The following is a 24,570-nucleotide window of genomic DNA, read 5'->3' on the forward strand; positions in this document are numbered from 1 at the left end:
TCAAGTCACATTGTCACACAAAATACTTTTGTACTGAAATGCGATTTTTCCACTTTATTTTATATTTGATATTCATCTTTTGTCTTGTGTGTTAAATTTCAGTGTTGATGTTTATCATGTGATCATTTTCTGTATTATGTTCTGTAACTTTGACAATAAAGCTTTTTGAATTTGAATGGACTCTCTCTCGCCTTTCCAGGCTCGTCACCAGGAGATCTTATCCCAGCAACAGGAGCTGATCATGGCCACCCAGTCAGCCCAGGCTCTGCTGGACCACCAGGCCCATGCCTTGTCGCCCACGGATAAGGACAAGCTCCAGAGGGACATCCAGGAGCTGAAAGGACGGTACGACTCTTCCCTTACCCAGGCAGAACAGCAGATGAAGCAGATGGTCCAGGTTCAGGAGGAGCTGAAGAAGTTCCAGGGAGACTGTGAGGAGTTTGAGGGCTGGCTGCAGCAGGCCGAGGGGGAGGTGGAGGAGCTGGGAGCCCCTACTGGAGCTCTCAACGACCTCACAGAGAAGCTCCGGAGACAGAAGAGCTTCTCTGATGATGTCATCTCCCACAAGGGAGACCTGCGGTTCATCACCATCTCAGGACAGAAGGTGTTGGACGTGGCGAAGGCCTGCGGACGCATGGACCCTGGTGGGAAAGATGCCCAGCTGGAGGTGGATACCACTGCAACTTGTGCTGCTGTGAAGGAGAAGCTGGACTCAGCTGCTGGTCGCTTCAAAGCCCTACACTCTCAGGTAAACTCTATACCAGTACTAGTAAGACTTTTTTTAGCCCTCTGAGCTAAAGCCTAGTTAATGATCACATGCACGTTATTCACTGAACCACATTGGTAGCACCAGGAGGGGTGAGATCAAACACTGAATGAGACACGTCTCAGGCCGATTGCTTTTTTTTTTTTTAAAGGAATGTAATAACCTACTCACACCACACGGGCGAAGCATTTCTCTTTGAATCAAATGAAAACAAAGGCGCTATTGTTCTGTTTCACAACACTGGTTCACTCTCATATTGAGAAGTAAAGGTTGATTTTGTGTAACCCTGCATCTTAAAAATAATTCAGGTTATATGCTTTCATTATACACTAAATTGTTGTCCTGCTTTTTTAGATGCTGATAAGAGAGTAGGCGGTCAATGCTCCATGCATTCAAAGTTAGTAACTACCATAGCAATCAACATATCAACTCATTTATTTCAGTGCAATGATCTTGGCAACAATCTCAGAGACGTGGTGGACAAGTACAAGAAGTATGAGGACTCGGCTGCTGGTCTCCTGAAGTGGCTCAACAACTCAGAGGAGGACGCCAGAAGGCAGCAGTCTGAGGCCATCGCTGCCGACCCTCAAACCCTACAGAAACAGCTGGAGGACACCAAGGCATGACGAAACTCTAAAAATACTCACCAAATCAGTATGACCTTTATCAACACACATCACATACCGTAGTCTAACAGACTCAGAGGTAGAGGGCAAGTGGAGGAATAGCTGTTTACACAACAGCTTTTTTTCGAAGTTTACTCACTGATGGCTCTGAGAACTGAATGGGATTAGAGGTCATTACACTGCTTCAGACTCCCCTCTCCATATACAGTGTTTCCACTCACTTTAAAACAACACTGCTATTTATAGGTCCACATTCAAACCTCCCAGCAGTCCGAAGACACGAATAGCTTAGCCATGGGTACATTTGCTTGCGTATGCCTTTGAGGAGGGGTGGAGGGTGAGGGGGTTCACGATTGGAGTTGGACTGGACAAAGGCATAGAGAATGCCTATTATCCTGAAATAGATGATGTACCTGCAGTACACTGATTGAGTCCAGCTCAGCTAGCTTGCAAATGAAAGTATGTCATGTAGTGAGAGAGGGAGTCTTGTTTCATTACATCTCTCTAGGGAATTGCATTGCAGTGACTCAGAGATATAGAGAGATTGGAGACGCCTGAAACTCAAGAATGTAGAAGTGTCTCTTGTGGTTTTGGTAACAAAATCATGTCAGAACAATGCTATGTTTCCCTCGGAGTGTGAAGCAGTGTATGTACAGTTGCAGTAGTATAGTTCCAGAATTTGAGTGCTTGAATGACACAATTCGTTTTTAGATACTTATACATAATAGTTGTCCCTAGCTTTAAATCTGTATAATTACAGCATTTGTTGTAATGATATAGTATAGCTGGAGTTAAATTATATATCTATATGGAGCAGTATGGCTTGTCTGTAACACATGTTGACTGTCATGTTGACTGTCATGTTGACTGTCATGTTGACTGTCATGTTGACTGTCATGTTGACTGTCATCGATCCTCTGTGTCTGTGTTTGTCATGGTCAGGGTCTGCAGGGTCAGACTACTGGTCGTCAGACTGCTGTGGAGACACTCCGCAAAACAGCTGACTCTCTGGTCACCGCCCAGGGGGACTTGTTGACCAATCAGGACCATATCCATGAAACAGTAGGTAAGTGATCAGACTAAGTATGGATTCTCATCCAATGATATTTCGAGAAATGTTTATAATGAAATACTTGACAATATAGTGCCACAGCCAATGTGTGGTTACTGTCATTGACACCGTGAAATAGCAATTCAGAAATGTTGGAGTGAAATAGTAGTATTGGAATGTTAAGTCTGTTTACCTTATTCCTAATCATATTGCTATTGGCCAACTCTCAAGTATTCTTTGTATGTGCTGTATATTTATGATACAGTAATCTCTTCCATGTGAATGACCTTAGCTGGAAGGTCTTACAGAGAGAACAGTGAAACCCCTGACTTGAGTTGCTCATAATTCAAGAATTGTTATTCCAAAGTGGTATGAACTTTTACCAGTGCCAAGCGTTGACCCAAAACCATTGCCTTTTGACTCTGCTCTTAGATGATATTGTGGAGAGGTATGACAACCTGTCTAAGTCAGTGAGTGATCGTAATGAGAAGCTTCAGATCACCCTGACCCGCTCCCTGAGTGTCCAGGATGGCCTGGATGAGATGATGAGCTGGATGGAGGGAGTAGAGGAGAGTGTGAAGGAGAAAGGACAAGTCCCTCTGGACTCAGCAGTCATTGGAGATGTGCTCAGCAAAGAGGCAGTATGTACTGTAAACATTAACTTTGCAGAACTGTTTTCTGCCAGTCAAATAGACAGAACATCATTATCACCATAGCTTCACCTTAATGTAACTGGGCATTTTTGCTCAACAGTTGATTCTGGATTTGTATCTACCACAGGCGGCTGGTTGCACCTTAATTGGGGAGGAATGGCTCATAGTAACGGTTGGAATGAATGGAATGGTATCGACACATCAAACACATGGTTTCCTTGTGTTGGATACCATTCCAATCACTTCATTCAAGTCATTATACGCTATCCTCCCCTCAACAGCCTCCTGTGGTCTCTACATTAACTTCTACAGATGATGAAACCTTAACTATAAAAAACTTTTAAAGCATTAGAATGGCTCTAAAATCTAATTCATCCATTGTGTTTCTCTTCCAGGCTCTGGAACAGGATATTTCCAGTCGCCAGAGCAGCATCTCTGCCATGAAGGCCAAGGTTAAGAAGTTTGTGGAGACAGCTGACCCCGCTGCAGCGGCTCTGCTGCAGTCCAAAATGGACGCCCTGTCTCAGCGCTTCTCTGACGCCTGTGACAAGCACAAACACAAGCAGGGCCAGCTGGAGCAGCTGAAGGATAAGGTGGAGGAGTTTGAGAAGACAACGGAGAAGGTGCAGCAGTTTGTGCTCAAGCGCTCTCAGGCCCTCTCTGAAACAGACGGACCAGGGAAAAACGTCAACGAGCTCTCGCAGCTCATGCAGGTAGCTAGTCATCAAATATGTTTCATCCTTTGAACATGTTTTCAGCAGAACATATTTTCTAAAAGGATATATGTTCATTTAAAGCGGCAATCAGCAGTTGAAATAAATATCAAAGTGGACTCCAAGACCCAGTTTCGGTAAAAAACTGAGGGATGGGGCTGGAGAAATGCAACCACTCTATTTGATTTGATTGAATCTTTATTTTACTAGGCAAGTTAGATAGAGGCTAAGTAAAAGTAGTGATGCCTCTAGCACTCAGATGCACCTCTGTACCACTCAGAGCCCATAGACAGGGCTATGGATGCAAAAAATACCCATCCATCTATCGCAATGATAGTTTTAACCATGTTTGGAGTCTATGTAGTGTTTGTTTACATTTACATTGTTTACAGTATAACAAGCTGATATTTTGAGTTCTGATGTGGTACAACAGTTGAATTAACCTCATGAGGCATTTCTAAGTTATATTCTTCAAGAATCACTTGGTACATATCATTAAGTCCAAAAATGGATGTAACAACTACAGATTGCCCATTTAATGGCACATGTTCAACCACGCAGTGCTCAGTAATGATCTTCTAACTATTTGAATGTTTCTGTAGGATACTAACACTGAGTTGGCCGAACATGCCAAGGATGTGGAAATGCTGCAGATGCTGTCAAAGGAACTGGCCAATATGGGTCCAGAGGGAAGCAAGGCCCAGATTCAGAGCAAGATGGACAAACTCTCCGACACCTTCAATGCCTTCAAAAACACTGTGAAAGAGAAGTAAGTGAAGATGACGGTTGCAGAGCTAACTGCTGGTCCTCATGTGTAGGTTACTGTGGGGATACTTCTCATTTGACAAAGGACACACATGATTGTTTTCTCATGCCTGTTGATAGTCTTGTTTTGGCATGTTTGATATGTCTCTTTAATGTGATGTGACTGTGGTTGTCTTCTCCCTTCCTTGACACAGAGAGGAGGAGGTGTCTTCCTGCCAGGACCAGCTGGGAGACTTCAGGGCTGCAGCCGGAGCTCTCAGGACGTGGCTGGAGGAGACGACAGAGAAAGTCCCTGTGGTTCAGCCAACCAGCAGTGAGCAGAGTCTAGGAAAGGACCTGCAGAGAGTCAATGTAAGTCAGCAGACAGACTAGTCTTGTATTAGCTAGGCTCCCTCACTTACAGTATGTACATTATGGAAATGGTATGTTCTACCCAATGATGTACACAAACCCTGGATTGCTGAAGCCATGTATTGGCCATTGAGATGCTTTGAAGCCACCCTATTGGGACTCCCCATTAGGAGCAGGAATTCTAAAATGTCAATTAAATGTTTCAAGGACAAAATTCATTGTATTTAAACATTGTTTTGTTGTAGTAACATTAGTAATCTCAAAATATGACTTTAAGGAAAATGGTTTCATATAATTTTGTATTTATTTTTTATGTTTATCTCACATAATATAATTTAAAAGTATGCATTAAGGTGTCTGTAATAGAATAAAATACATTAATAAATGCATTTCTATAGCTTCCTAAATATCTTCTACAATGTGGGAGAGTGCCAACATGGAGACACGCAGCTTCCCCTGTCAGTCATCTAGTGTATATATAAATCGTTGGTTCTACCCTGGTTCTTAGTGCAAAGAAGGACAACTGCATAGCTAGGTTCCAAAGGACCAGGTGAATGTGCAACTTGTTCTTCAAATGGCCTTGATAGAAAAGTTTAAATAACTTATGTTCTCACGTCTCAAATCACAGGCTTGGCACTAAATGTGTTTTGTAACGGAGTCAGAGAAGTGCGGTGCGATATATCACTATTTTGTCCTCCCTAACTTCACAGTAGTTTCCATGCCAAAGTAATACAAGGATGTGAAGTGTTTTACATAGGAGTCGTCAGGGAAAAACGGCCAATCTGATTTGAACTGTTACAGTGTGTGTCACTGAAAAAACTATTAAAGGCAAGAAGAGAGTGACAAACAAAAACAAAATAGGTCAAACGTGAAAGATTAAAACACAAATCCCTCAATGCTTAATAACACATTGGCATATTGAATCATTTGTGTCACGAGAAAAAGCACAGATTAAAATGAAATACATTTTAGTCTCGATGATGCAACGCTCCAAATGTCCTTTGTTTGGCCCTGCCTCTCACAATAAACACTTAAGACATACTCATTCAGTGTTCTCTCAATGCAGGTATGAAATTTGCAGCCCTATTCTGGATGGCGTTGTGTAAACTATGTTATTGGTTTGATTGATCTCTTCTCAGGCTCTAATGGAGGAATGGACAACCAAAGGCTCTGCTGTTGAAGATATAAATAGCAAAGGATCTGCACTATGTTGCCTCATCAGTGTTCTCACATCTCCAGCCAAGACCAAGATGTCGCATAAGTCAGGTACTCTCAAAATGTTTGACTCCCTCGGAGCAGTTTGGGTAGTGTTCAATAATGAGAAAACAATGAAACTGAGAGATTGTTGATTGCAACACATTTTGCTACACTGTACAGATGTAGGATCTTAATTTGATCACCCTGTTCCTGGAGAACTTTCCTGCAATGCTGTATTTTAGGTTTAAAAGGGCTTCTGAAGTTTGTAATACCCACTTTGAAGTTTCAGACTTGATTTTGCCTTACAAAAAGATGTATCAGCCCCTACAAAAATGTTCATTTATAATCCACAGAGTAATTCACATTTTCTGCAGAATTGTTTCCCTCTGTAGCTAACTGGCTTCTTCTTTGGGGTTTTAGGCTGGGTTTCTGTATAAGCACTTTGTGACCTCTGCTGATGTAAAAAGGGCTTGATAAATACATTTGATTTGATGAGTGGCTCAAATTAAGATCCTACATCTGTACGCTACAAACATGATCCTGATATAAATGTAACCACACTGATCATACAGTACAATGATCTTTTCCATGTATTAAACACCCCAATAGAGTTTAGTTTTCTTTTGACATTTGTACTTAACAAATAAGATATTTTGCTTTTTATTGTTTTGCAACCAGCTGTTACTAACAGTGATGGCCCCGGAAACCATGCCTACCTAACTAATAAAGGTAATTTTTCTCTACCAGTATATTGTGTTAGGAATGTATAAATACAGTGTTCCAGACCTGTACATTATCATAACAACATATCAACTCATCATCACAAAGGTACATTTAATGGCTTGTTAGGTTGAAATGTTCTGTTTGAGGTCTTGGCTTGATCTAAAGGATGTTTAGAAATACTCCACAGAGCTGGGAAGGATACTGTACTTATCCTTGGTTCTCCCTACTGGAAATGGCACGTTTTTAATCTTCTTTTTGCATTTCAGTGTTTTAAGAACACAAGTTCAATACGTTTTCTATATACCTCCAATAATATAACAAGTCATTTCAAACTGTATTTAGATCACACTGCAAAACAATATAACACAATACATTCACCAACACATGTTTGATGTGTATACATTTCCAGTAGGGCTGTAACTACTTACAGCAATGCCTTATCCAAGTTATTGTTGTTATGAAAGGCAACCTGTTTAGTGTCTAACTCTCTAACCTCTAACCACACACAGAGCTGATGGTGGTACAGCAAAACATGTCGTATATCAACGAGGGCCACAAGAGTCTGGGAGAAGTGCTGAAGGGCCGGGCTACAGAGCTGTCTGTCCTGGTGCAGGAGGTGACAGAGGCCCAGAAGGAGACAGACACCATGATAACATGGCTGCAGGATATGAAGAAGACAGCAGCATCCTGGAACTCTGCGTCCACAGAGAAAGACACCATGAAAACACAACTGGAGCAACAGAAGGTAGATTCAGCCAAGGCCTGGTCTGCATAGAAACTTTCTACAGTGTACTACTTGTTGTCATTACGTTTTATTGCAGTAGAGATGTAATCCATCCATCCAGTGGTATCATATAAAATACCACATTTTATTCATGGTATGCAAAATGCTCTGTGGGAAGCCAATGTTTCAGGCAGGCGCCTCTTGTCTCTAGTCTTTGCATCTCAGAGTGCCTGAGGAGCCAATAGGTCAAATATATGATGGTTTTAGTCAAGCGATATATCTCTCTTTTTCTCAGGCCTTTGAGGAAGACATGAAACAAAAGCACGAGCAGCTCCAGAAGCTGAGAGAGAAGCTTCTCCATCTGATTGAGAAACACCCAGACTCTCCTGAAGCAGCAAAATGGAAGCAGATGCTGTCACAGATAGGTATGCAGCAGAGGAGGCTGGTGGGTGGAGCTATAGGAGGATGGGCTCATTGTAATGGCTGGAATGGAATTATGGAAGGGAGTCAGACATGTGGGTTCCATATGTTTGATGTGTTTGATATTGTTCCATTTATTCCTTTCCAGCCATTACATTGAGCCTGTCCTCCTATAGCTCCTCCTACCAGCCTCCTCTGGTATGCAGTATGCACCATCCCATCTATCCATATGGTTCCATATGGTTAATATCTACTGCATCAATGCAGAGCGCTTTGCCTAGTGTCAGTCTAGTCCACATATCCGCTCCCCCTTGTCAGTATACCTGGCCTCCCCCTCACCTACAGACTTGGCACACTCCTACAGCTAAACCCTAATCTGTGGGGGCTGTGCAAAGTTCAAGTTGCAGGGGTGTTTTGTGCTGACCGATGTTTGTTCTTCAGATACTGCCTGGGCGGATGTGAGCGGGTCGGTGGAGGACAGGAAGCAGCGTCTGGAGGAGTCCAACAGGAACCTGGACGTGTTCCAGACCACTGAGCCGCAGCTCCGCCAGTGGCTCTCAGAGAAGGATATGATGCTCAGTGTCCTGGGGCCCCTCTCCATGGACCCCAACATGCTCAACACACAGAAGCAGCAAGTCCAGGTACTTCACTATGGGGCATATTAATTACCTTTGAAATTATAACCACCACACACAGTTCAATGTCAATGTCCCTTACTTCAGACGTAAGCTAATGTTAAAGATTTTTTGTCTGCTGGCCAAATGTTAAGGTGTGCCAGAACAAATCAAAATCTATTAAGACCATTTTGCACATTATGTTCAGTATTAAACACCAGCCTTGCTCTTTATTAATTTCATGTTGACTTTCCCCTCTAGATCCTTCTGAACGAGTTTGACAGCCGTAAGCCACAGTTTGACCAGCTTCACGAGGCTGCTGCTGCTATCCTGAGCACATCAGGCAAGCAGGACCCCCCCTCTGGTGGGAAGGTGGTGAAGGATCAACTGGCCGCTGTCACCCAGAAATGGCAGGGCCTGACTGGGCAGCTGGGCCAGAGAGCCGGCCTCATCGACCAGGCCGTGGGGAAGTCAATCCAGTTCCAGGATCTGCTGATGAGCCTGAGCCAGAGCGCCGCCTCACTGGAGACCCGGCTCAACAGCCAGCAGGCCCTTAGCAGTCAGCCTGACGTGGTGAAGAAGCAGCTGGAGGAGGCTAACACCATCTCTGGCCAGCTGAGGGAGGAGAGGAAGAGGCTAAAAGAGGCTGAGACCCTCTGCTCTGAGCTTTCTGCCCTGGTCACGGAGGACTACCTGAAAGCAGGCCTAGACAGGCAGCTGGAGGGGGTCAACAAGCCTTTCAAACAGTTGGAGGACAAAGCAGGTTGGGCTTTGATTTAATTTGCCTTCATTTTGTTATATGATATGTTCTTTCTCTTTAATGAGAACCTTTGGCTATAAAGCTGTGGTTTAATGTCTGAAAATTTGACTGCCATTGAAGGAATTTCATGATGTGGGAGGCATTGCCATTCTGAATTATAAATGTATGCTTTGTTCCTCTGCCTCTAAATCACAAAAATGTACATGCTCTTCTTTAGGGAAGCGGATCCAGCAACTGAACTCCGCATTCGCAAGCTCCCAGCAGTTCCACCAGGCCTCCAAAGACTTCCAGGGGTGGATGAACGGGAAGCTCCAGGAGCAGTCTAAACCCCAGGCCATCTCGGCCCAGGTGGAGACCCTTCGGCAGAGCCTGAAAGAACAGAGTGCCCTGCAGAAGGCCCTCAGTGAACACGAGGAACCATACAGCACCATTGTCAGGGAGGGAGAAACCCTCCTCCAAAACACTGACGGGGCAGAGAAGGTGGCGATGCAGGGCCAGCTGGCTACACTGCGCTCCAACTGGGACGATGTGAAGAAGAGCTCGGCAGAGCGCCAGGATAAGCTCCAGGGGGCGCTGCAGAGGGCCCAGAAGTATCACGAGCACGCTGAGAAGCTCCAGTCCTGGGTCCAGGAGTGTGAAGTCAGGGAGGGCAGCGTCAGGCTCAGCGTGGACCCAGCGGAGGTGGAGAGCTCCATCTCCCAGCTGAAGGCCATCCAGAAGGATGTGGACAAACACAGAGGCCTGGTGGAGCAGCTGAACACTGCAGCTGACAGCCTCCTGGAGGTAGCCAACGCAGACACGGAGGCCGTCAGGGAGGAGAAGGCGGCCATCGGGCAGAGCGTGGACCGGGTCACGGATGGGGTCCAGAACAAGAGAGAGTCTCTGGAGAAGATCTCACAGAGGCTGAAAGAGTTCAACGACACCCACAATGAGGCCAAGGGCCAGCTGGCAGGGGCTAAGAAGCAGCTAGATGCCCACACATCACTGGGGGTCCAGGCCTACAGCAACAAGAACCTGACCAACATGAAGGCCCAGCAGAAGAGCCTGGATGGAGTCAACACCCAGGTTGAGCACCTGAAGAGCCTTGCCCAGGGCCTGGTGGCTGATGTCCCCGAGGCAGACGGGGTGACCGACCTCCTACTGCAGGCCGACAGCCTGGAGAAAGAGCATGGCTCCCTCAGCAAGGATGTAGGGGAGACCTGCTCCACCTTGGAGGGCAAGCTGCAGGGCATCGGGCAGTTCCAGACCAACATCCGCGAGATGTTCACCCGCTTCGCAGACCTAGACGATGAGCTTGACAGCATGGCTTCTGTGGGCCGTGACCTGATCACCCTTAAGGAGCAGCAGGACGGTATCAAGGGCTTTGTGGAGAAACTGCAGGGGCTAATGGCCGACACGGCTCGGGGAGGGGACAGCTGTAAGAAGATGCTGGAGACTGAGGCCTCCCCAGACCTGCTGGGGCTGAAGAGAGACCTGGATGGTCTGAGTAAACAGTGTGGCAAGCTGATGGACAGAGCTAAAGGGAGAGGGGAAGAGGTGGGGAGCACACTCACCCGTCTGGATGAGCTTTACTCCAAGCTACAGCAGTTCACCAACAAACTGGGCGGGGCTGAGGTCAAGGAGGAAGGTCAAGGGTCAGTTGGCATGGAAACTGATGTCATCAACCAACAGCTGGAAGCTTTCAAGGTAAGATGCCAAGTAAATGTAATTCCTAGCCTTTACTGTATTATCAGTCTTGGTTGCCAACACATGGTGAATCCTCTTGGTTTTTAATGATGGAAAAGAATGTCCATGAATTTTCATTTCATGTCTCACACATTGGATACATTATAGTATCATGTTATTACAGCACATGCTATGCTATTGTACTCTAGCGGGATCACTTTCACCACCAACTCAACTGGATGACATAACCCTGCCAGAGAGATATCATCCTTACATACAGCACTGCCCTAAAATAACCATTAATAACACATATCATTACGTAGTGTCTGACAGCCTCTTGTAACACTTGGAGTAAAATAGGTACCACATTAAATCCAAGTACTTTAAAAGCAGGTAAACAGTAATGACACAACACATCAATAAACAAAGTGCATTAGAAAACCATTACACCATTTGACCATTTCAAGGCTCGCAGAAAATGTGGATCTAGCATTCGTCTGTCGATCGTTTCAGCACACTGTGTTTTAGGGACCACCCACTGTAGACTGATGACATTTTTCACTCTATTCAACATGTAACATTGGTGCACACTTCCTAAGTACTCTTGGCCAGCAAACGCTATTGGTGTGTCTGAACCCTCCCATACACCCCCTATGCCTCTGTTGTCCTCTCTGGAAATAAATTACTGTGACTTTCTTCATGCAGTAAATTATTTTGGGGATGTTGCATTAACCCATCTTACATTTGAGTCACTAAGCAGATGCTCTTATCCAGAGCGACTTACAATAGTGAGCGCATTCATTTTCAGATTTGTTTATACTGGTCCCCCGTGGGAATCGAACCAACAACCCTGGCATTGTAAGTGCCATGCTCTACCAACTGAGCCACACGGGACCAGTGGTATTGGAAGTTAAACAGCAGGGGCTCTCTAGGTTTCTGCTGGGCCTGGTGGCCTTGTACGTGACCCTCCGTCTGTGGATCCCTCAGTATGTCGCTGAGCATCTGGTCCAGACAAAAGAGCTCTGATTGGCCCAGCAGCCATTGTGGTGGGTGGGTGACAGGCGACCCAGGGGCCAGCTTGGGACCAGTGGGATGTTGTATGTTGCAGTGGCTTGGGGTAACTGACTCCTACTCCCCTCTCCCTTTCCTTCTCCTCCCCTTTGAGAATGGCCTGGTCAGTGGTCACTCACTCGTTGGCATGAAAGAGGGAACAAGTGCTTTGTCTCATTATATAGCCCTACCTGCTAATTGACTGGTGTTTGAACATCTGTTTCTCCTCCTATGTGTTTGAAAGAAGTGGACATGGAGTCTTAAAGTCTGTCTGTGGATGTGTTTAGATGGTGTGTCTGACGTTTCTGTGTCTACCTCCCTGAACTTTCCCCTTGTTGAATTTAACACTACACAGGGCTTTACATTTCTGTGTCTACTTCCCTGAACTCTCCCCTTGTTGAATGTAACACTACACAGGGCTTTACATTTCTGTGTCTACTTACCTGAACTTTCCCCTTGTTGAATTTAACACTACACAGGGCTTTACGTTTCTGTGTCTACTTACCTGAACTCTCCCCTTGTTGAATTTAACACTACACAGGGCTTTACGTTTCTGTGTCTACTTCCCTGAACTTTCCCCTTGTTGAATTTAACACTACACAGGGCTTTACGTTTCTGTGTCTACTTCCCTGAACTCTCCCCTTGTTGAATGTAACACTACACCAGGCTTTACATTTCTGTGTCTACTTCCCTGAACTCTCCCCTTGTTGAATGTAACACTACACAGGGCTTTATGTTTCTGTGTCTACTTCCCTGAACTCTCCCCTTGTTGAATGTAACACTACACAGGGCTTTACGTTTCTGTGTCTACTTCCCTAAACTCTCCCCTTGTTGAATTTAACACTACACAGGGCTTTACGTTTCTGGTTGTGGAACATCTTGAGGTGCCATTTCGCTACACTCGCATTAACATCTGCTAACCATGTGTATGTGACCAATCAAATTTGATTTGACTTGATTACCGTATATCATACCACTGCTGTTAACATCAACAATATCCAGTAGGGTTGTCTGGGTTCTACGGAGATGGAAAGGAAGCCAGAACAGTAGCCAGAAACGATATTCCTGCAGTGGAAACTTCATTCCCGTACACATACAGACCTCCACAGACTCCTTCTCCAACGAACACATGAACCACTACGAGGAGATTGTACTCATTCAACACTGTTGTTTTTTTTGTATTTACAGTTTTTCTCTCCTCAGTCAAGTTTCTCTTCGATTTACACCATGTAGCTTGGATGTATAAAAACAATCATTTACAGTAGGCTCTGTATATAATTAAACAACAATTATATTATAAAACACTTTATTTTAACACGAGAGATGAGAGGGAATGTAAATAAAACACCAACAACATTATCATTGTGTCATAATATTATATTTTGTTGAACTATCAGTGATGAGTAAAACAGGGATACTCATGACCAAGACTTCTAGCTGGAAAGAAAACGCTCTAAAAGCCTGTAAATGCCGTGAGAGTTGGAGGGGGATTAACCTATATTCAGACTGGGACAATTTGAATGGCTGTTCATGGGCTAAACGTGCCATAACAAAACATTGTATTACATGTTTCATAGTACAGCATTACACACATCTAAGGAATTCATTTAATGTTGTACATTCACAAACATCAGCCTTTAGATAAATAAATGTCAAATCAAATTATAGGTCTAGTAGACCTGTAATTTAATGGTCTGAATGGTAGCTGGAATTTAAATAATGTATATTTGTGCTAGTTAAGAGGGTTTGACTGGTAACCATGAACCATTCCATAATGTGAAATACTACCAGCTGTTGCTGAGCAACGTGTTCCATGCTGGTTGTTCTCACCCTCTCACCCTTTTATTGTCCGCTCTCTGTCTCGTTGGGTAGGCCTGCACACAGACACGTCAGCTGCTAGTGGAAAATCAACGCTGTACTCATTCATGCCACTAGCTCGTCTCTCTGAGAAAAAAGTTCCCTGGGAATAAGGAATCACAAAAGACCCCTAGTTAATTCCATTACAGCACAAGGTATTTCTTAAAACCGGTTTGAAGCTCGGAAACCTGTGGACACAGACTAGACCGAGACCAGAGCAGAATTTGATGTCTGCCATGTGAATAGGGGTTTCATGTAGTCTATAATAATCCTGCTCTGTGTCTTTGTAGATCTGGTACTTGGTGTATTGTGGGGTTTCATTGACAGCTGTTGTGAATGAAATAAACATAAAAAGGTAGCAATACTGTCAGTGAACTGATTTTAGGCCAGGGCTCCCGAGTCCATGGTTTCACTCTTATGGTTGTTCAGGAGATCTGGAAGGTTTGCTGGGGACGATTGGTGTATGTAGGCCTTCATGATAGTTAGTGTGAGCTCAGCTCAGCTGACAAAACCTGCTGGGGGTTGGGGAGATGGGAGACGTGTGAGGGCCTCTTTTTACTGCTTCTACTCAGACATAACATCAGTGTCTCCTGTGAACCTAAAAGGAATGTCAACCTCCTGAATCATAGCTATTCCTCTCACTGAAGGTGATGAGGGGAAAGGGCCGTTGGGGAGACCTCATCCTGTAGCCTAGCTTACTCACTTACCCCAGCCATGATACACTCTCCCCAAGGTGGAACGTGAAATGTCCCAGAAGGATCTGAGTTGGTTGTTTTTCTGGGACGGCAGGGCACTTTTTATGGTGACACATTGCATTTTTCCGTTGTGTGTTGCGATTGTGATTCACCTAAGACATTGGAGAGATTCATTTATTCCTGTGTTTTTTAGTTACTCTTATACACAAGCAAAATAAGCTTTTGAATTTGTCTCATTAAATGATTTGTCTAGTCCTTGATAATGGTTTTCTTTTCATTCACACCCGTTGTTGTGACTGATGAGCAGCTCCGTTGAAAGAGATATTTCATGTCTCAAAAAAATCTGGCCCTTCTGCAACCTTTGGTCTGAATAGCCTGTCCTTGTGAATATAGTAAGAGTTCTGTGTAAGTGCTCTCTATATGTTCCGAGGGAATTATGCAAGTCATTTGGATTGGTTGATGTCTATCCTATATCGGTTGGAATGGGCATTTTTTGTAGAGGGAAGTCGCTGTCATAGTATACATTTTTTAAATCTTATTATGACCCATTTGTCATAAATCTCATTCTTAGATCAATATCCCAGTTGACTAAAATCCCATTGGATATGACAAACCAGTGAGTGTGGGCATGGAGAACTGAAACAGCGTTGGTCCCTGGAAAGAGGAAGGGCAAAGAGAGGAACACTCTCTTAATTCAATGTCTTGATTATGTCAAAAGTATGTGGGATTCAGCTGCTGAATATCCTTTCTCTAAACCCCACAGATCTCTTTAACCGCTTATTAATCTTTATCAGCCTTCCGTTCCCCCGTTCTTTCTCCTCTCAACCACGGAGAGGGCTGGTGGTGGAAGGAGTTAGGATGGTTCAAGGCCTCTCTGTCTGTTATCAGCCTTCTGTGCTGCACACAGTTCAATAAACACAAAATGAATTCCTCTCATTATCTCTCTCTCTCTCATTCCCCCTTTCTTCTCTCACCCGAACCGGGTCACTCGCCATAAAAAAAGCCACACCATGACATGGGCTTGGCAGAGCTGCGGGTGTTAAATTACCTGGGACCTGTGACTCCCTCAGCATTCCAGAGTAATTAAGAATATCTGCAGGGTCCACAGCAACCATCCACAGGAAAACAACGGAGAGAGAACAGAGAAAAAAATAAAAACATTGAGATCTATTTCAGCACTGCGGTGATGTCACCAGTGATGTCATCAAAGTGGGAGCTGCAGCTGCCTGCTGGTCTCGTGTTTTATTTTTTTCTTCCTTAGGAGATAGAGAGAGAGAGAGAGAGAGAGAGAGAGATGGTGCCAGGACACAGAAGATGACTAAGAAGTTAAGTCATATGGACCGTGGAGCCAGAAGGGGAGAATTCAAAGAGAAAAAAAGGGTCAAGTGTCTGACCAATCAACATGTGCCGGAGCAGCCCTCAGTGGCAGATGTTGCCTGAATAATGAGAGAGCGGGGGCGGGGCCTGCAGCCAGGAGGGTGTCTGTCATTGTAGGGCGAACCACCAGAGATGCAGGGCACCGGCTCTCCTCTCAGATCGCCCTTTGTTTTCATAGAGCCCTGTGGATTTATATCAGGATATGCCACTTTGCACTGAAGCTCTCCCTCAGCCTACATGGATACCAGAGATATTTGAGGGAGAAAAGGAACACTTTTAAGGGATGTTTATAGTGGAGCAAAGGACGGACGAGCAAAGAACAATTATAATGATGTTTTGACAATGGGGAGAACAGCACCAAGTAGGGAATTCTTTGAGGACAGGTGACTCAATGGACAGACGGGTTCTGTGTTGTTCCTGAGTACCGATTGCACAGCCTGTGCACATTCTGACTGAGGGTGATATGTGTCTCTAGTGTTATTGAGGTCCATTCTGACTGAGTGTGATATGTGTCTCTAGTGTTATTGAGGTCCATTCTGACTGAGGGTGATATGTGTCTCTAGTCTTATTGAGGTCCATTCTGACTAAGGGTGATATGTGTCTCTAGTGTTATTGAGGTCCATTCTGACTAAGGGTGATATGTGTCTCTAGTGTTATTGAGGTCCATTCTGACTAAGGGTGATATGTGTCTCTAGTGTTATTGAGGTCCATTCTGACTAAGGGTGATATGTGTCTCTAGTCTTATTGAGGTCCATTCTGACTAAGGGTGATATGTGTCTCTAGTGTTATTGAGGTCCATTCTGACTAAGGGTGATATGTGTCTCTAGTGTTATTGAGGTCCATTCTGACTAAGGGTGATATGTGTCTCTAGTCTTATTGAGGTCCATTCTGACTAAGGGTGATATGTGTCTCTAGTGTTATTGAGGTCCATTCTGACTAAGGGTGATATGTGTCTCTAGTGTTATTGAGGTCCATTCTGACTAAGGGTGATATGTGTCTCTAGTGTTATTGAGGTCCATTCTGACTAAGGGTGATATGTGTCTCTAGTGTTATTGAGGTCCATTCTGACTAAGGGTGATATGTGTCTCTAGTGTTATTGAGGTCCATTCTGACTAAGGGTGATATGTGTCTCTAGTGTTTTTGAGGTCCATTATTTTAGCTGTTTGAATTATCACGACTGGGAGGTCTGTGTTAGGTCTGTGTGTATAGAATATGTACTTTCATTATTTCTGGGGGGCTTGTTGCTTTTTCAGCAAATCATTGCGATGAAACCACATACCTCAGACCACATTAGTATATTTAGGGTATTATTTTATTATCTCTGAGTCAGTGCAGTTGGATTTAAGATGGGGAAACCTCTTAGCAGACCAGACTGCCTCCGCCAGAACCCCTCCTGTGTGGGCAAAGGGGAGGAGGAGGACCTAAACATTGATGACTGCTACGTTCCCCAGAGATCCATCTACGACACTGTCCGCCTCAACGAGCAGATTGACTGTGGCTCAAAGGGCAGCCTGGCTTCCAGGCACTTCAGTGGTACCCCACCCTACACACAGCGCATCCTGGACATGAGCAGCCTGTGTGGCAACGGAGTCCTCACCTCCTCCAGCGCATTTGAGCTCCGCAGCCGTGAGGTATCCAGGATGGAGTGTGCCGTCTTTGATGGGCTGAAACTCAACGGGGACGTCATCAGGGGAGCGGGGACAGTGCTCTCTAAGCCTCATCTGGGGCAGGGAGGGGAGAAGAAGAAGGAGCACCCGCACCACCGGTGCTCCTGGAAGACATTCGCCCCCACTAACGAAGGGGAGTACGCCAGTCGCGGTGGCACCATGTGTTCAGACGGAGTGGATAGGTTGAGCCATGGTCTGGCCCGTGGCAGGAGGGGACGGAGTGTCACCAACTCCCTGACTTCAGAGGAGGACTCGGGCCTGTGCAGCCCCACCGCAGAGAGGGAGCGCCACTCTAACCGGGCCTCCAGGAAACCAGGCACCAGGAGCCTCTCCTCCTCTGAAGCCATGCACATGTCTGGGGAGCTGAAGCCAGGCCGCTCCCTCAGCTCAGGGCAGGAGGAGTTCCCCTTCTCCCCTGTCAGGGACAACATACCCAGGACACTGTACCACCCAGGACAGAGAAACTACCCTGTACGGGAGTCCCAGGAGGGGAATGACACCTGTGTGACAGACCTGAGTGAAACAGATTTGACCATCACTAATGGAGAATACAGGGACTCCACAGGCAGGCGCTCCTCAAGATCAAACAGTAGGGACTCGACTGGCAGGAGACGGTCCTCGAGGTCAGCCAGTAGGGTCCAAAATGGAGTCTATAGGACGCTAGCAAGCTACGATGAGCTCCCCACTGCCGAGCTGCAAGAGGACATGTCCTATCAGTCAGACTGTGAGTTAGTCAGTGTGGTCGTCACACAGCCAGAGCCCTATGTGAGTTCTGGGCTGCGGTCAGAGTGTAGGCAGAATATGGGTGTTAAACCGTTTGACTTGCAACACCACGGAGCTATTGAACCACGGAAATACAGCATGGAGGACCTGGAGGATTTCCTGTTGTCAGTGGAAAGGGAGGCTTGCTTGGCCAATGGCAGTGAGCCACGGGCGTATCAAGAAATAAGGGACGACGAGATCGACAGCCTGTTAACTGCTATAGCCGCATTTCCCGAAATGGACCTCATGGGTTTCGCCTCCCCCCAGGTACCCAAAAATAGTCTCCTCCTGTTTCTATCTTCAACTGGGCCAAATAAATACACATTTTGTTTGATAGATATGGCACTTTTTATTAGTGTTGGGCTGGCTCTGGGTTGGCTCTGTGCTGGCTCTGGTCTGGCTCTGGGCTGGCTTTGGGCTGGCTCTGGGCTGACTCTGTGCTGGCTCTGGGCTGGCTTTGGGCTGGCTCTGGGCTGGCTCTGGGTTGGCTCTGGGCTGGCTCTGGGCTGGCTTTGGGCTGGCTCTGGGCGTTCCTTGTTTATCAGATTACATTAGGTCTGAATTGAGTTTAGTCAGTCAGTCAGCCTGCCCTGTGTGTCTGTCTGGTGTGTTCCTACACAGCTGTGCATCAACTGATTTCCCTGCATTCCGTTCTAGAAGCTACAGTGCTGACCAGTCAGAAATAGGTTGTTGTTATGCCAGCATGTGGCCTAAGTCATCAGCCTGTGTATACAATCAGTCTTCAGGGACTGTCAAAAAAATATTGAATACTTAGCTGCATTTTCTCAACATTATTGTTGATTGTGGACAATCAAAGTGCCTAGCTGATAATCCAGTATGACTTGTCTTTGTTGGCTCACAAATAACCAATGCGTTTCAATAAACGTCTCACTCACCAAGGTTATCTCAGAGAGAAGTAGTATAGGCAAACAGAGATATCTGAAATGTTTTAAATATCCTGTCAATTGCTGGATTTGGTAAAATAATGGAATGTCTTATCTTCTACAGTGGAAATTTTAAAATGCAAATGTATGGCATGAATCAAGGACTTAAATCAGTCCAATTTGGATAACGACCAGATAACCCTGAAAGCAACTAATGCATTCCTGAGAGCGCTCTTAAAACATAGGGTAGGAATATCGTTTTAAAAGCCACATCAAACAGATCTTGTTTTGTCTTACCCTTATGAACCTCTGACATCACCTGTCTTATTGAGATAAAACATGATCTCTCATCCGCTCTAAGTTGTTTTGCGTCTGGTAATACAGCTTTTATTTTCATACTATCTCATTATTTCAACTGTATTATCTCTGGCCACAGGTATTCCAGAAAGAGGTTGATCCACTGCAGAGCCAGTTGCAAGACATTAACTGGCTGGGCCAAGGCTTGATTCAGAACGCTGACAAAGGCACCAGCACCAAGGGCCTTGAACATGACCTGGAGGATGTCAACACACGATGGAACACTCTCAACAAAAAGGTTAGCTCGTCTTTGGCTTATTCCTCTACTTCACACTCTGGTCTTTATTGCTTTTTACCTGGGTGAAAGAGGTCAAACTTTAGTTCACGAATAATACTCCCTTGCATTCTTGCTTAATGTTATGCAATATGATTGATAGCTTCTGAACATTACTTTTACTTGAGCATAATAATTACCTCCTATATCATAATATCTGTCATGCCTATATTTATATGGTCTTCCATAGATTGCTGAGCGGTCAGTGCAGCTGCACGAGGCCCTGTTGCATTGTGGGAGATTCCAGGATGCCCTGGAGTCCCTACTCAGCTGGCTGACGGACACAGAGGACCTGGTGTCCAATCAGAAACCTCCGTCTGCTGAGTTCAAAGTTGTCAAGGCACAGATCCAGGAGCAGATAGTAAGCCAATAGATAACTGATGAACAAACAGCAGTAGCTGCTACATTCAAACCCATTCAGAGAATCCATGTAGGCTTTAATGATTTAGCCATTAATCTTTTTTGTTGGCATCCATTGTGGAGCATTATTAAGGGTTATCCTTAAGCTTCTGTTGAATGTATGCAAGGCCTTTACATTTACGGGTTTCCCTGAAAGCGGTAATTGTCCTTGAAGCATGTTGAATGGGCCTTGTAACTTCTTCGACTTTGTTTGTCCTGGACAGCTCCTCCAGAGGCTGCTGGATGACCGCAGACCCACGGTGGAGCTGATTAAGAAGGAGGGAGGGAAGGTTGCGGAGCTGGGAGCAGAGTCCGTGGACAAGGAGAAGGTGGGGAAGGAGATTGAGTGCCTGGGGCAGAGGTGGGACGCTCTGCTGAAGAAGGCTGAGAACAGGTCTGTCTACACAACCACCTGAAATCTTATACCCATATTTTCTATCACTATTTTGTCAAACTTCCCTGAGAGATTAATTTAAGTAACGTGTTTGTCATTTAAAAGATTATTGAAGTGGAGATTCAATTTTGGACAATACAGACAAAGGTGTTGCATTCTGGATAAGTGCCCTGAAGACAGAATTAATCGACTCTACCCACCATCCCTAAATGACAGTTGTTAGGTATAATTCTTCAATTGCGTTATCTGGAGATAGACAGAGGTCTTTGAGGAGACCAGTACCTTGGCATCCAGTATCTTGGCATCCAGGCCAGACTTTAGTTGAGGGGAGTGAACCTGTCTCATCACTACCTGTCCCTCTTCTTCTGTTCTCTCTTGGCATGCTGGGTAATGTAGGCACAAACAGCTGAAGAGCATTCTGGTTGTGGCTCAGCAGTTCCATGAGACACTGGAGCCGCTGTCTGAGTGGCTCTCTGCCACAGAGAAACACTTGGCCAAAGCTGAACCTATTGGCACACAGACCTCCAAGCTGGAAGAGCAGATCTCCCAGCACAAGGTACGATAACTCATGTTTCAGTCACTGATGTTACTTATCAGTTGCCCATTCCCTTGTTTTCAGTTTCTCATGTATTGTCGTTTCTATCATGATTGGCATCATACATTTTGAGTTTTTTATGGGTTCAGTATTCACCCCCCCCCCATCGTTGTGTTTGTTTGTGTGTTTTTTGTTTATCCCTCTGGTGTCTTCCATGCATGGTTGTGATGTGGTCAGGTATTAGAGGAGGAGATAACGGGTCACTGTAAAGACCTGGTTCAGGCCGTCAACCTGGGTCAGATGCTGAAGCTAGTCAGCTCAGTGGACGATAAGGAGCTGGTGCAGTCTAAGCTGGACTCCAGCCAGGCTAGTTATGTAGAGCTGCAGGAGCGTTGTAGGAGGAAGGGAGAGATGCTGCAGCAGGCTCTGGCCAACGCCCAGCTCTTTGGAGAAGACGAGGTGGCCCTCATGAACTGGCTCAACGAAGTACACACTAGGCTGAGCGAAGTGTCCGTCAAAGACTACAAGACGGACGTGCTGGAAAAGCAGTGTGCAGAACAGCTGGTACTACTACCCTCACACTGCTCCTCAGGCCCAACATTCATTCATTCTTTAACCATTTACAGCGTTTCAACGTTATTTTAAATTACACCTAGCTATTTTGTTACTTTCAGTTCAGTTAATTTTGTATAGTTTGTGTGGAAAGTCCCATTCCTTCTTGGTTCCCAATGCTGATTGTGTCAGATGAGTTGGTGGTAAGGTTTTGTGTCTTGTCCAGGCCCTACATGAAGACATTGAATTGAGGAAGCAGAATGTTGATCAAGCCATTTCTAATGGATTGGAACTGCTGAAACAAACAACAGGTGAGACAAAATGTTTATTACTACACCTAGTTAATATTATTACGAATCTGAATTAATGTTTCTTATTTGACCTTCTACAGGTGATGAGGTGGTTGTCATCCAAGGCAAGTTGGACGGGATAAAGACGAGATACGCTGAGATCAACTCCATGAGTGGTAACGTGTCTGAGACCCTGAACCAGGCCCTGACCCTGGCCTCCAAGCTCCAGCACACACACGAAGACCTCAGCTCCTGGCTGGAGAATGTCGAGGCTGAGCTCACCGCCTTCGCTGCTCAGGCGCCTGTAGGAGAACAGCTCGTTCAGGCACAAGACAGGCAGAAGGTAATAACAGGCCTCTTTTGCTTGACTTTTTGTTGGGGAGAGCAGTTAAGACTAGTTATTAAGTTGCTTTATACAACAGGTGGGTCTAATCCTGAATGCTGATTGGTTAAAGCTGCATTCCAGCCGTGGTCTATTCCACAAGTTACCACCGGCTAAATCAATGACGTTAAAATGCCTATTTACTCTGTTCCATCTGACTGCGCAATCCACTGTCTCCTCTGCCCAGCAAGGCCCTTTATAAACATCTCCACTATAAAAATGCATTATCGCACATTTCTTTTAGATTAATATTTAGTTTTCAACAGCTGAGATTTGTATAAATCTTGCTGTCTGTGTCTCTGACATTTGCAACACTGTTTCAAAATTCAAATTCGATCTCCATCTGTCCCATAGTAATGAACGTGTTGGGAGTCGGGATGAGACAGAGAGGCAGGCAACATTTCTCAGCTAGTCGAAGTCATGAATCAGCTGGCATCATTGTTATACATATATACAAAGAAATGCCAATTTAGAAAAGGTCAAACAAAACAAAGTGCAGCTAGTCTTTCCAGCTTCAGATTGAAGTGATTGTGTTAGCTGTGTTGTTGGCTAGCTCCTCTGAACAACGGTGTCCTGACGACTGAGCACATTCTCAATGCCAGGTGAAATCGAGCCTCATTAGCTCATTGTTATGGTTGTATCCAAATAAATGTCACTAGAAAACAGCTTAAACAAATGCAAATGCGGCTACTTTGCTGTTATTCTGGCTGCATTTAGAACGACTGGTCCATAATTCGCGTCCATAAATACAGAACAAAAAGACTGAACGACTGGGTCGCGTCCATAGATACAGAACAAAAAGACTGAACGACTGGGTCGCGTCCATAGATACAGAACAAAAAGACTGAATGACTGGGTCGCGTCCATAAATACAGAACAAAAAGACTGAACGACTGGGTCGCGTCCATAGATACAGAACAAAAAGACTGAACGACTGGGTCGCGTCCATAGATACAGAACAAAAAGACTGAACGACTGGGTCACGTCCATAGATACAGAACAAAAAGACTGAACGACTGGGTCGCGTCCATAAATACAGAACAAAAAGACTGAACGACTGGGTCGCGTCCATAGATACAGAACAAAAAGACTGAACGACTGGGTCGCGTCCATAGATACAGAACAAAAAGACTGAACGACTGGGTCGCGTCCATAAATACAGAACAAAAAGACTGAACGACTGGGTCGCGTCCATAGATACAGAACAAAAAGACTGAACGACTGGGTCGCGTCCATAGATACAGAACAAAAAGACTGAACGACTGGGTCGCGTCCATAGATACAGAACAAAAAGACTGAACGACTTGCGTCTCTAGCAACCGAACGGATAGAACGAACGACCAGCTGACTTAGGTAGCAACCCTAGGTTTGTGTCGTGATGACATTTTTTAAAGTTTGTCATTAAGCAGATGCTCTTATCCAGAGCAATTAGGGTTAATTCCCTTTATCAAGGGCACATCAACAGATTTTTCCCCTAGTGGGCACGGGGATTCAAACCAGTGACCTTTTGGTTACTGGCCCAACACACATATGTAGATTTGCCATGTGATCCATGTTAGTTGTAGTCCGTCATATGGGGTTATGATATTACTTGGAATATGCTGTAACATCAAGGTAAAATTACGACAGCCATATCACATGACTATAAACACAGTGCATGGATAGATAGATTGATGCTCACTCCTCACTGTAGGATCCTCTATGTCAACTAGGCATTGCTGCAAGAGGCCAGGGATCACAAGCCCCAGGTGGACAAACTCAACGAGGTGAGCAGCTCTCTGCTGGAGCTGGTCCCTTGGAGGGCTCGGGAGGGCCTGGACAAGATAGTGACAGAGGACAACGATCGCTACAAGGCCACCAGCGACACCATCGCACATCACGCGGAGCAGATAGACGCCGCTATACTGAAATCACAGCAGGTAGAAACACCACTTACAGTCACAGTACCTGGCGACTGTAAACAGGAATTCATAAACAGAAACAGAACAGCCCATCAAACTTGCTCAACAAAGGGGACCAGCCCTGACCAGAATGCTAATTTGCATTCTGGGTGATTGGGACTTTTAA

The 24,570-nt window shown here is 45.2% G+C and overlaps 1 protein-coding gene and 1 non-coding gene across 13 annotated transcripts in view; one reads left to right on the forward strand and one right to left on the reverse strand.

Moving 5' to 3' along the window:
- dst (dystonin) overlaps positions 1-24,570 on the forward strand; it is a 192,557-nt gene that overhangs the window by 135,350 nt on the left and 32,637 nt on the right. For 11 of the 12 annotated variants that reach the window (XM_031805212.1, XM_031805208.1, XM_031805209.1 and 8 more), the window contains 22 exons: positions 200-748; positions 1,210-1,386; positions 2,335-2,458; positions 2,876-3,084; positions 3,492-3,809; positions 4,412-4,578; positions 4,769-4,925; positions 6,065-6,191; positions 6,801-6,851; positions 7,355-7,590; positions 7,865-7,994; positions 8,431-8,630; positions 8,865-9,366; positions 9,581-11,049; positions 19,757-19,915; positions 20,142-20,312; positions 20,575-20,744; positions 21,141-21,300; positions 21,517-21,843; positions 22,058-22,142; positions 22,223-22,464; positions 24,216-24,422. In XM_031805212.1, the coding sequence (XP_031661072.1) occupies positions 200-748; positions 1,210-1,386; positions 2,335-2,458; positions 2,876-3,084; positions 3,492-3,809; positions 4,412-4,578; positions 4,769-4,925; positions 6,065-6,191; positions 6,801-6,851; positions 7,355-7,590; positions 7,865-7,994; positions 8,431-8,630; positions 8,865-9,366; positions 9,581-11,049; positions 19,757-19,915; positions 20,142-20,312; positions 20,575-20,744; positions 21,141-21,300; positions 21,517-21,843; positions 22,058-22,142; positions 22,223-22,464; positions 24,216-24,422 (5,937 nt within the window). The remainder of the gene's footprint in view (positions 1-199; positions 749-1,209; positions 1,387-2,334; positions 2,459-2,875; positions 3,085-3,491; positions 3,810-4,411; positions 4,579-4,768; positions 4,926-6,064; positions 6,192-6,800; positions 6,852-7,354; positions 7,591-7,864; positions 7,995-8,430; positions 8,631-8,864; positions 9,367-9,580; positions 11,050-19,756; positions 19,916-20,141; positions 20,313-20,574; positions 20,745-21,140; positions 21,301-21,516; positions 21,844-22,057; positions 22,143-22,222; positions 22,465-24,215; positions 24,423-24,570) is intronic. The other variant, XM_031805213.1, reaches the window with a different exon arrangement.
- Positions 11,849-11,924, reverse strand: trnav-uac (transfer RNA valine (anticodon UAC)). The gene has a single exon. It is a non-coding gene; the product is annotated as a tRNA-Val (tRNA).

The sequence above is a fragment of the Oncorhynchus kisutch genome, linkage group LG25, assembly GCF_002021735.2.
Source record: "Oncorhynchus kisutch isolate 150728-3 linkage group LG25, Okis_V2, whole genome shotgun sequence".
NCBI lineage: Eukaryota > Metazoa > Chordata > Actinopteri > Salmoniformes > Salmonidae > Oncorhynchus > Oncorhynchus kisutch.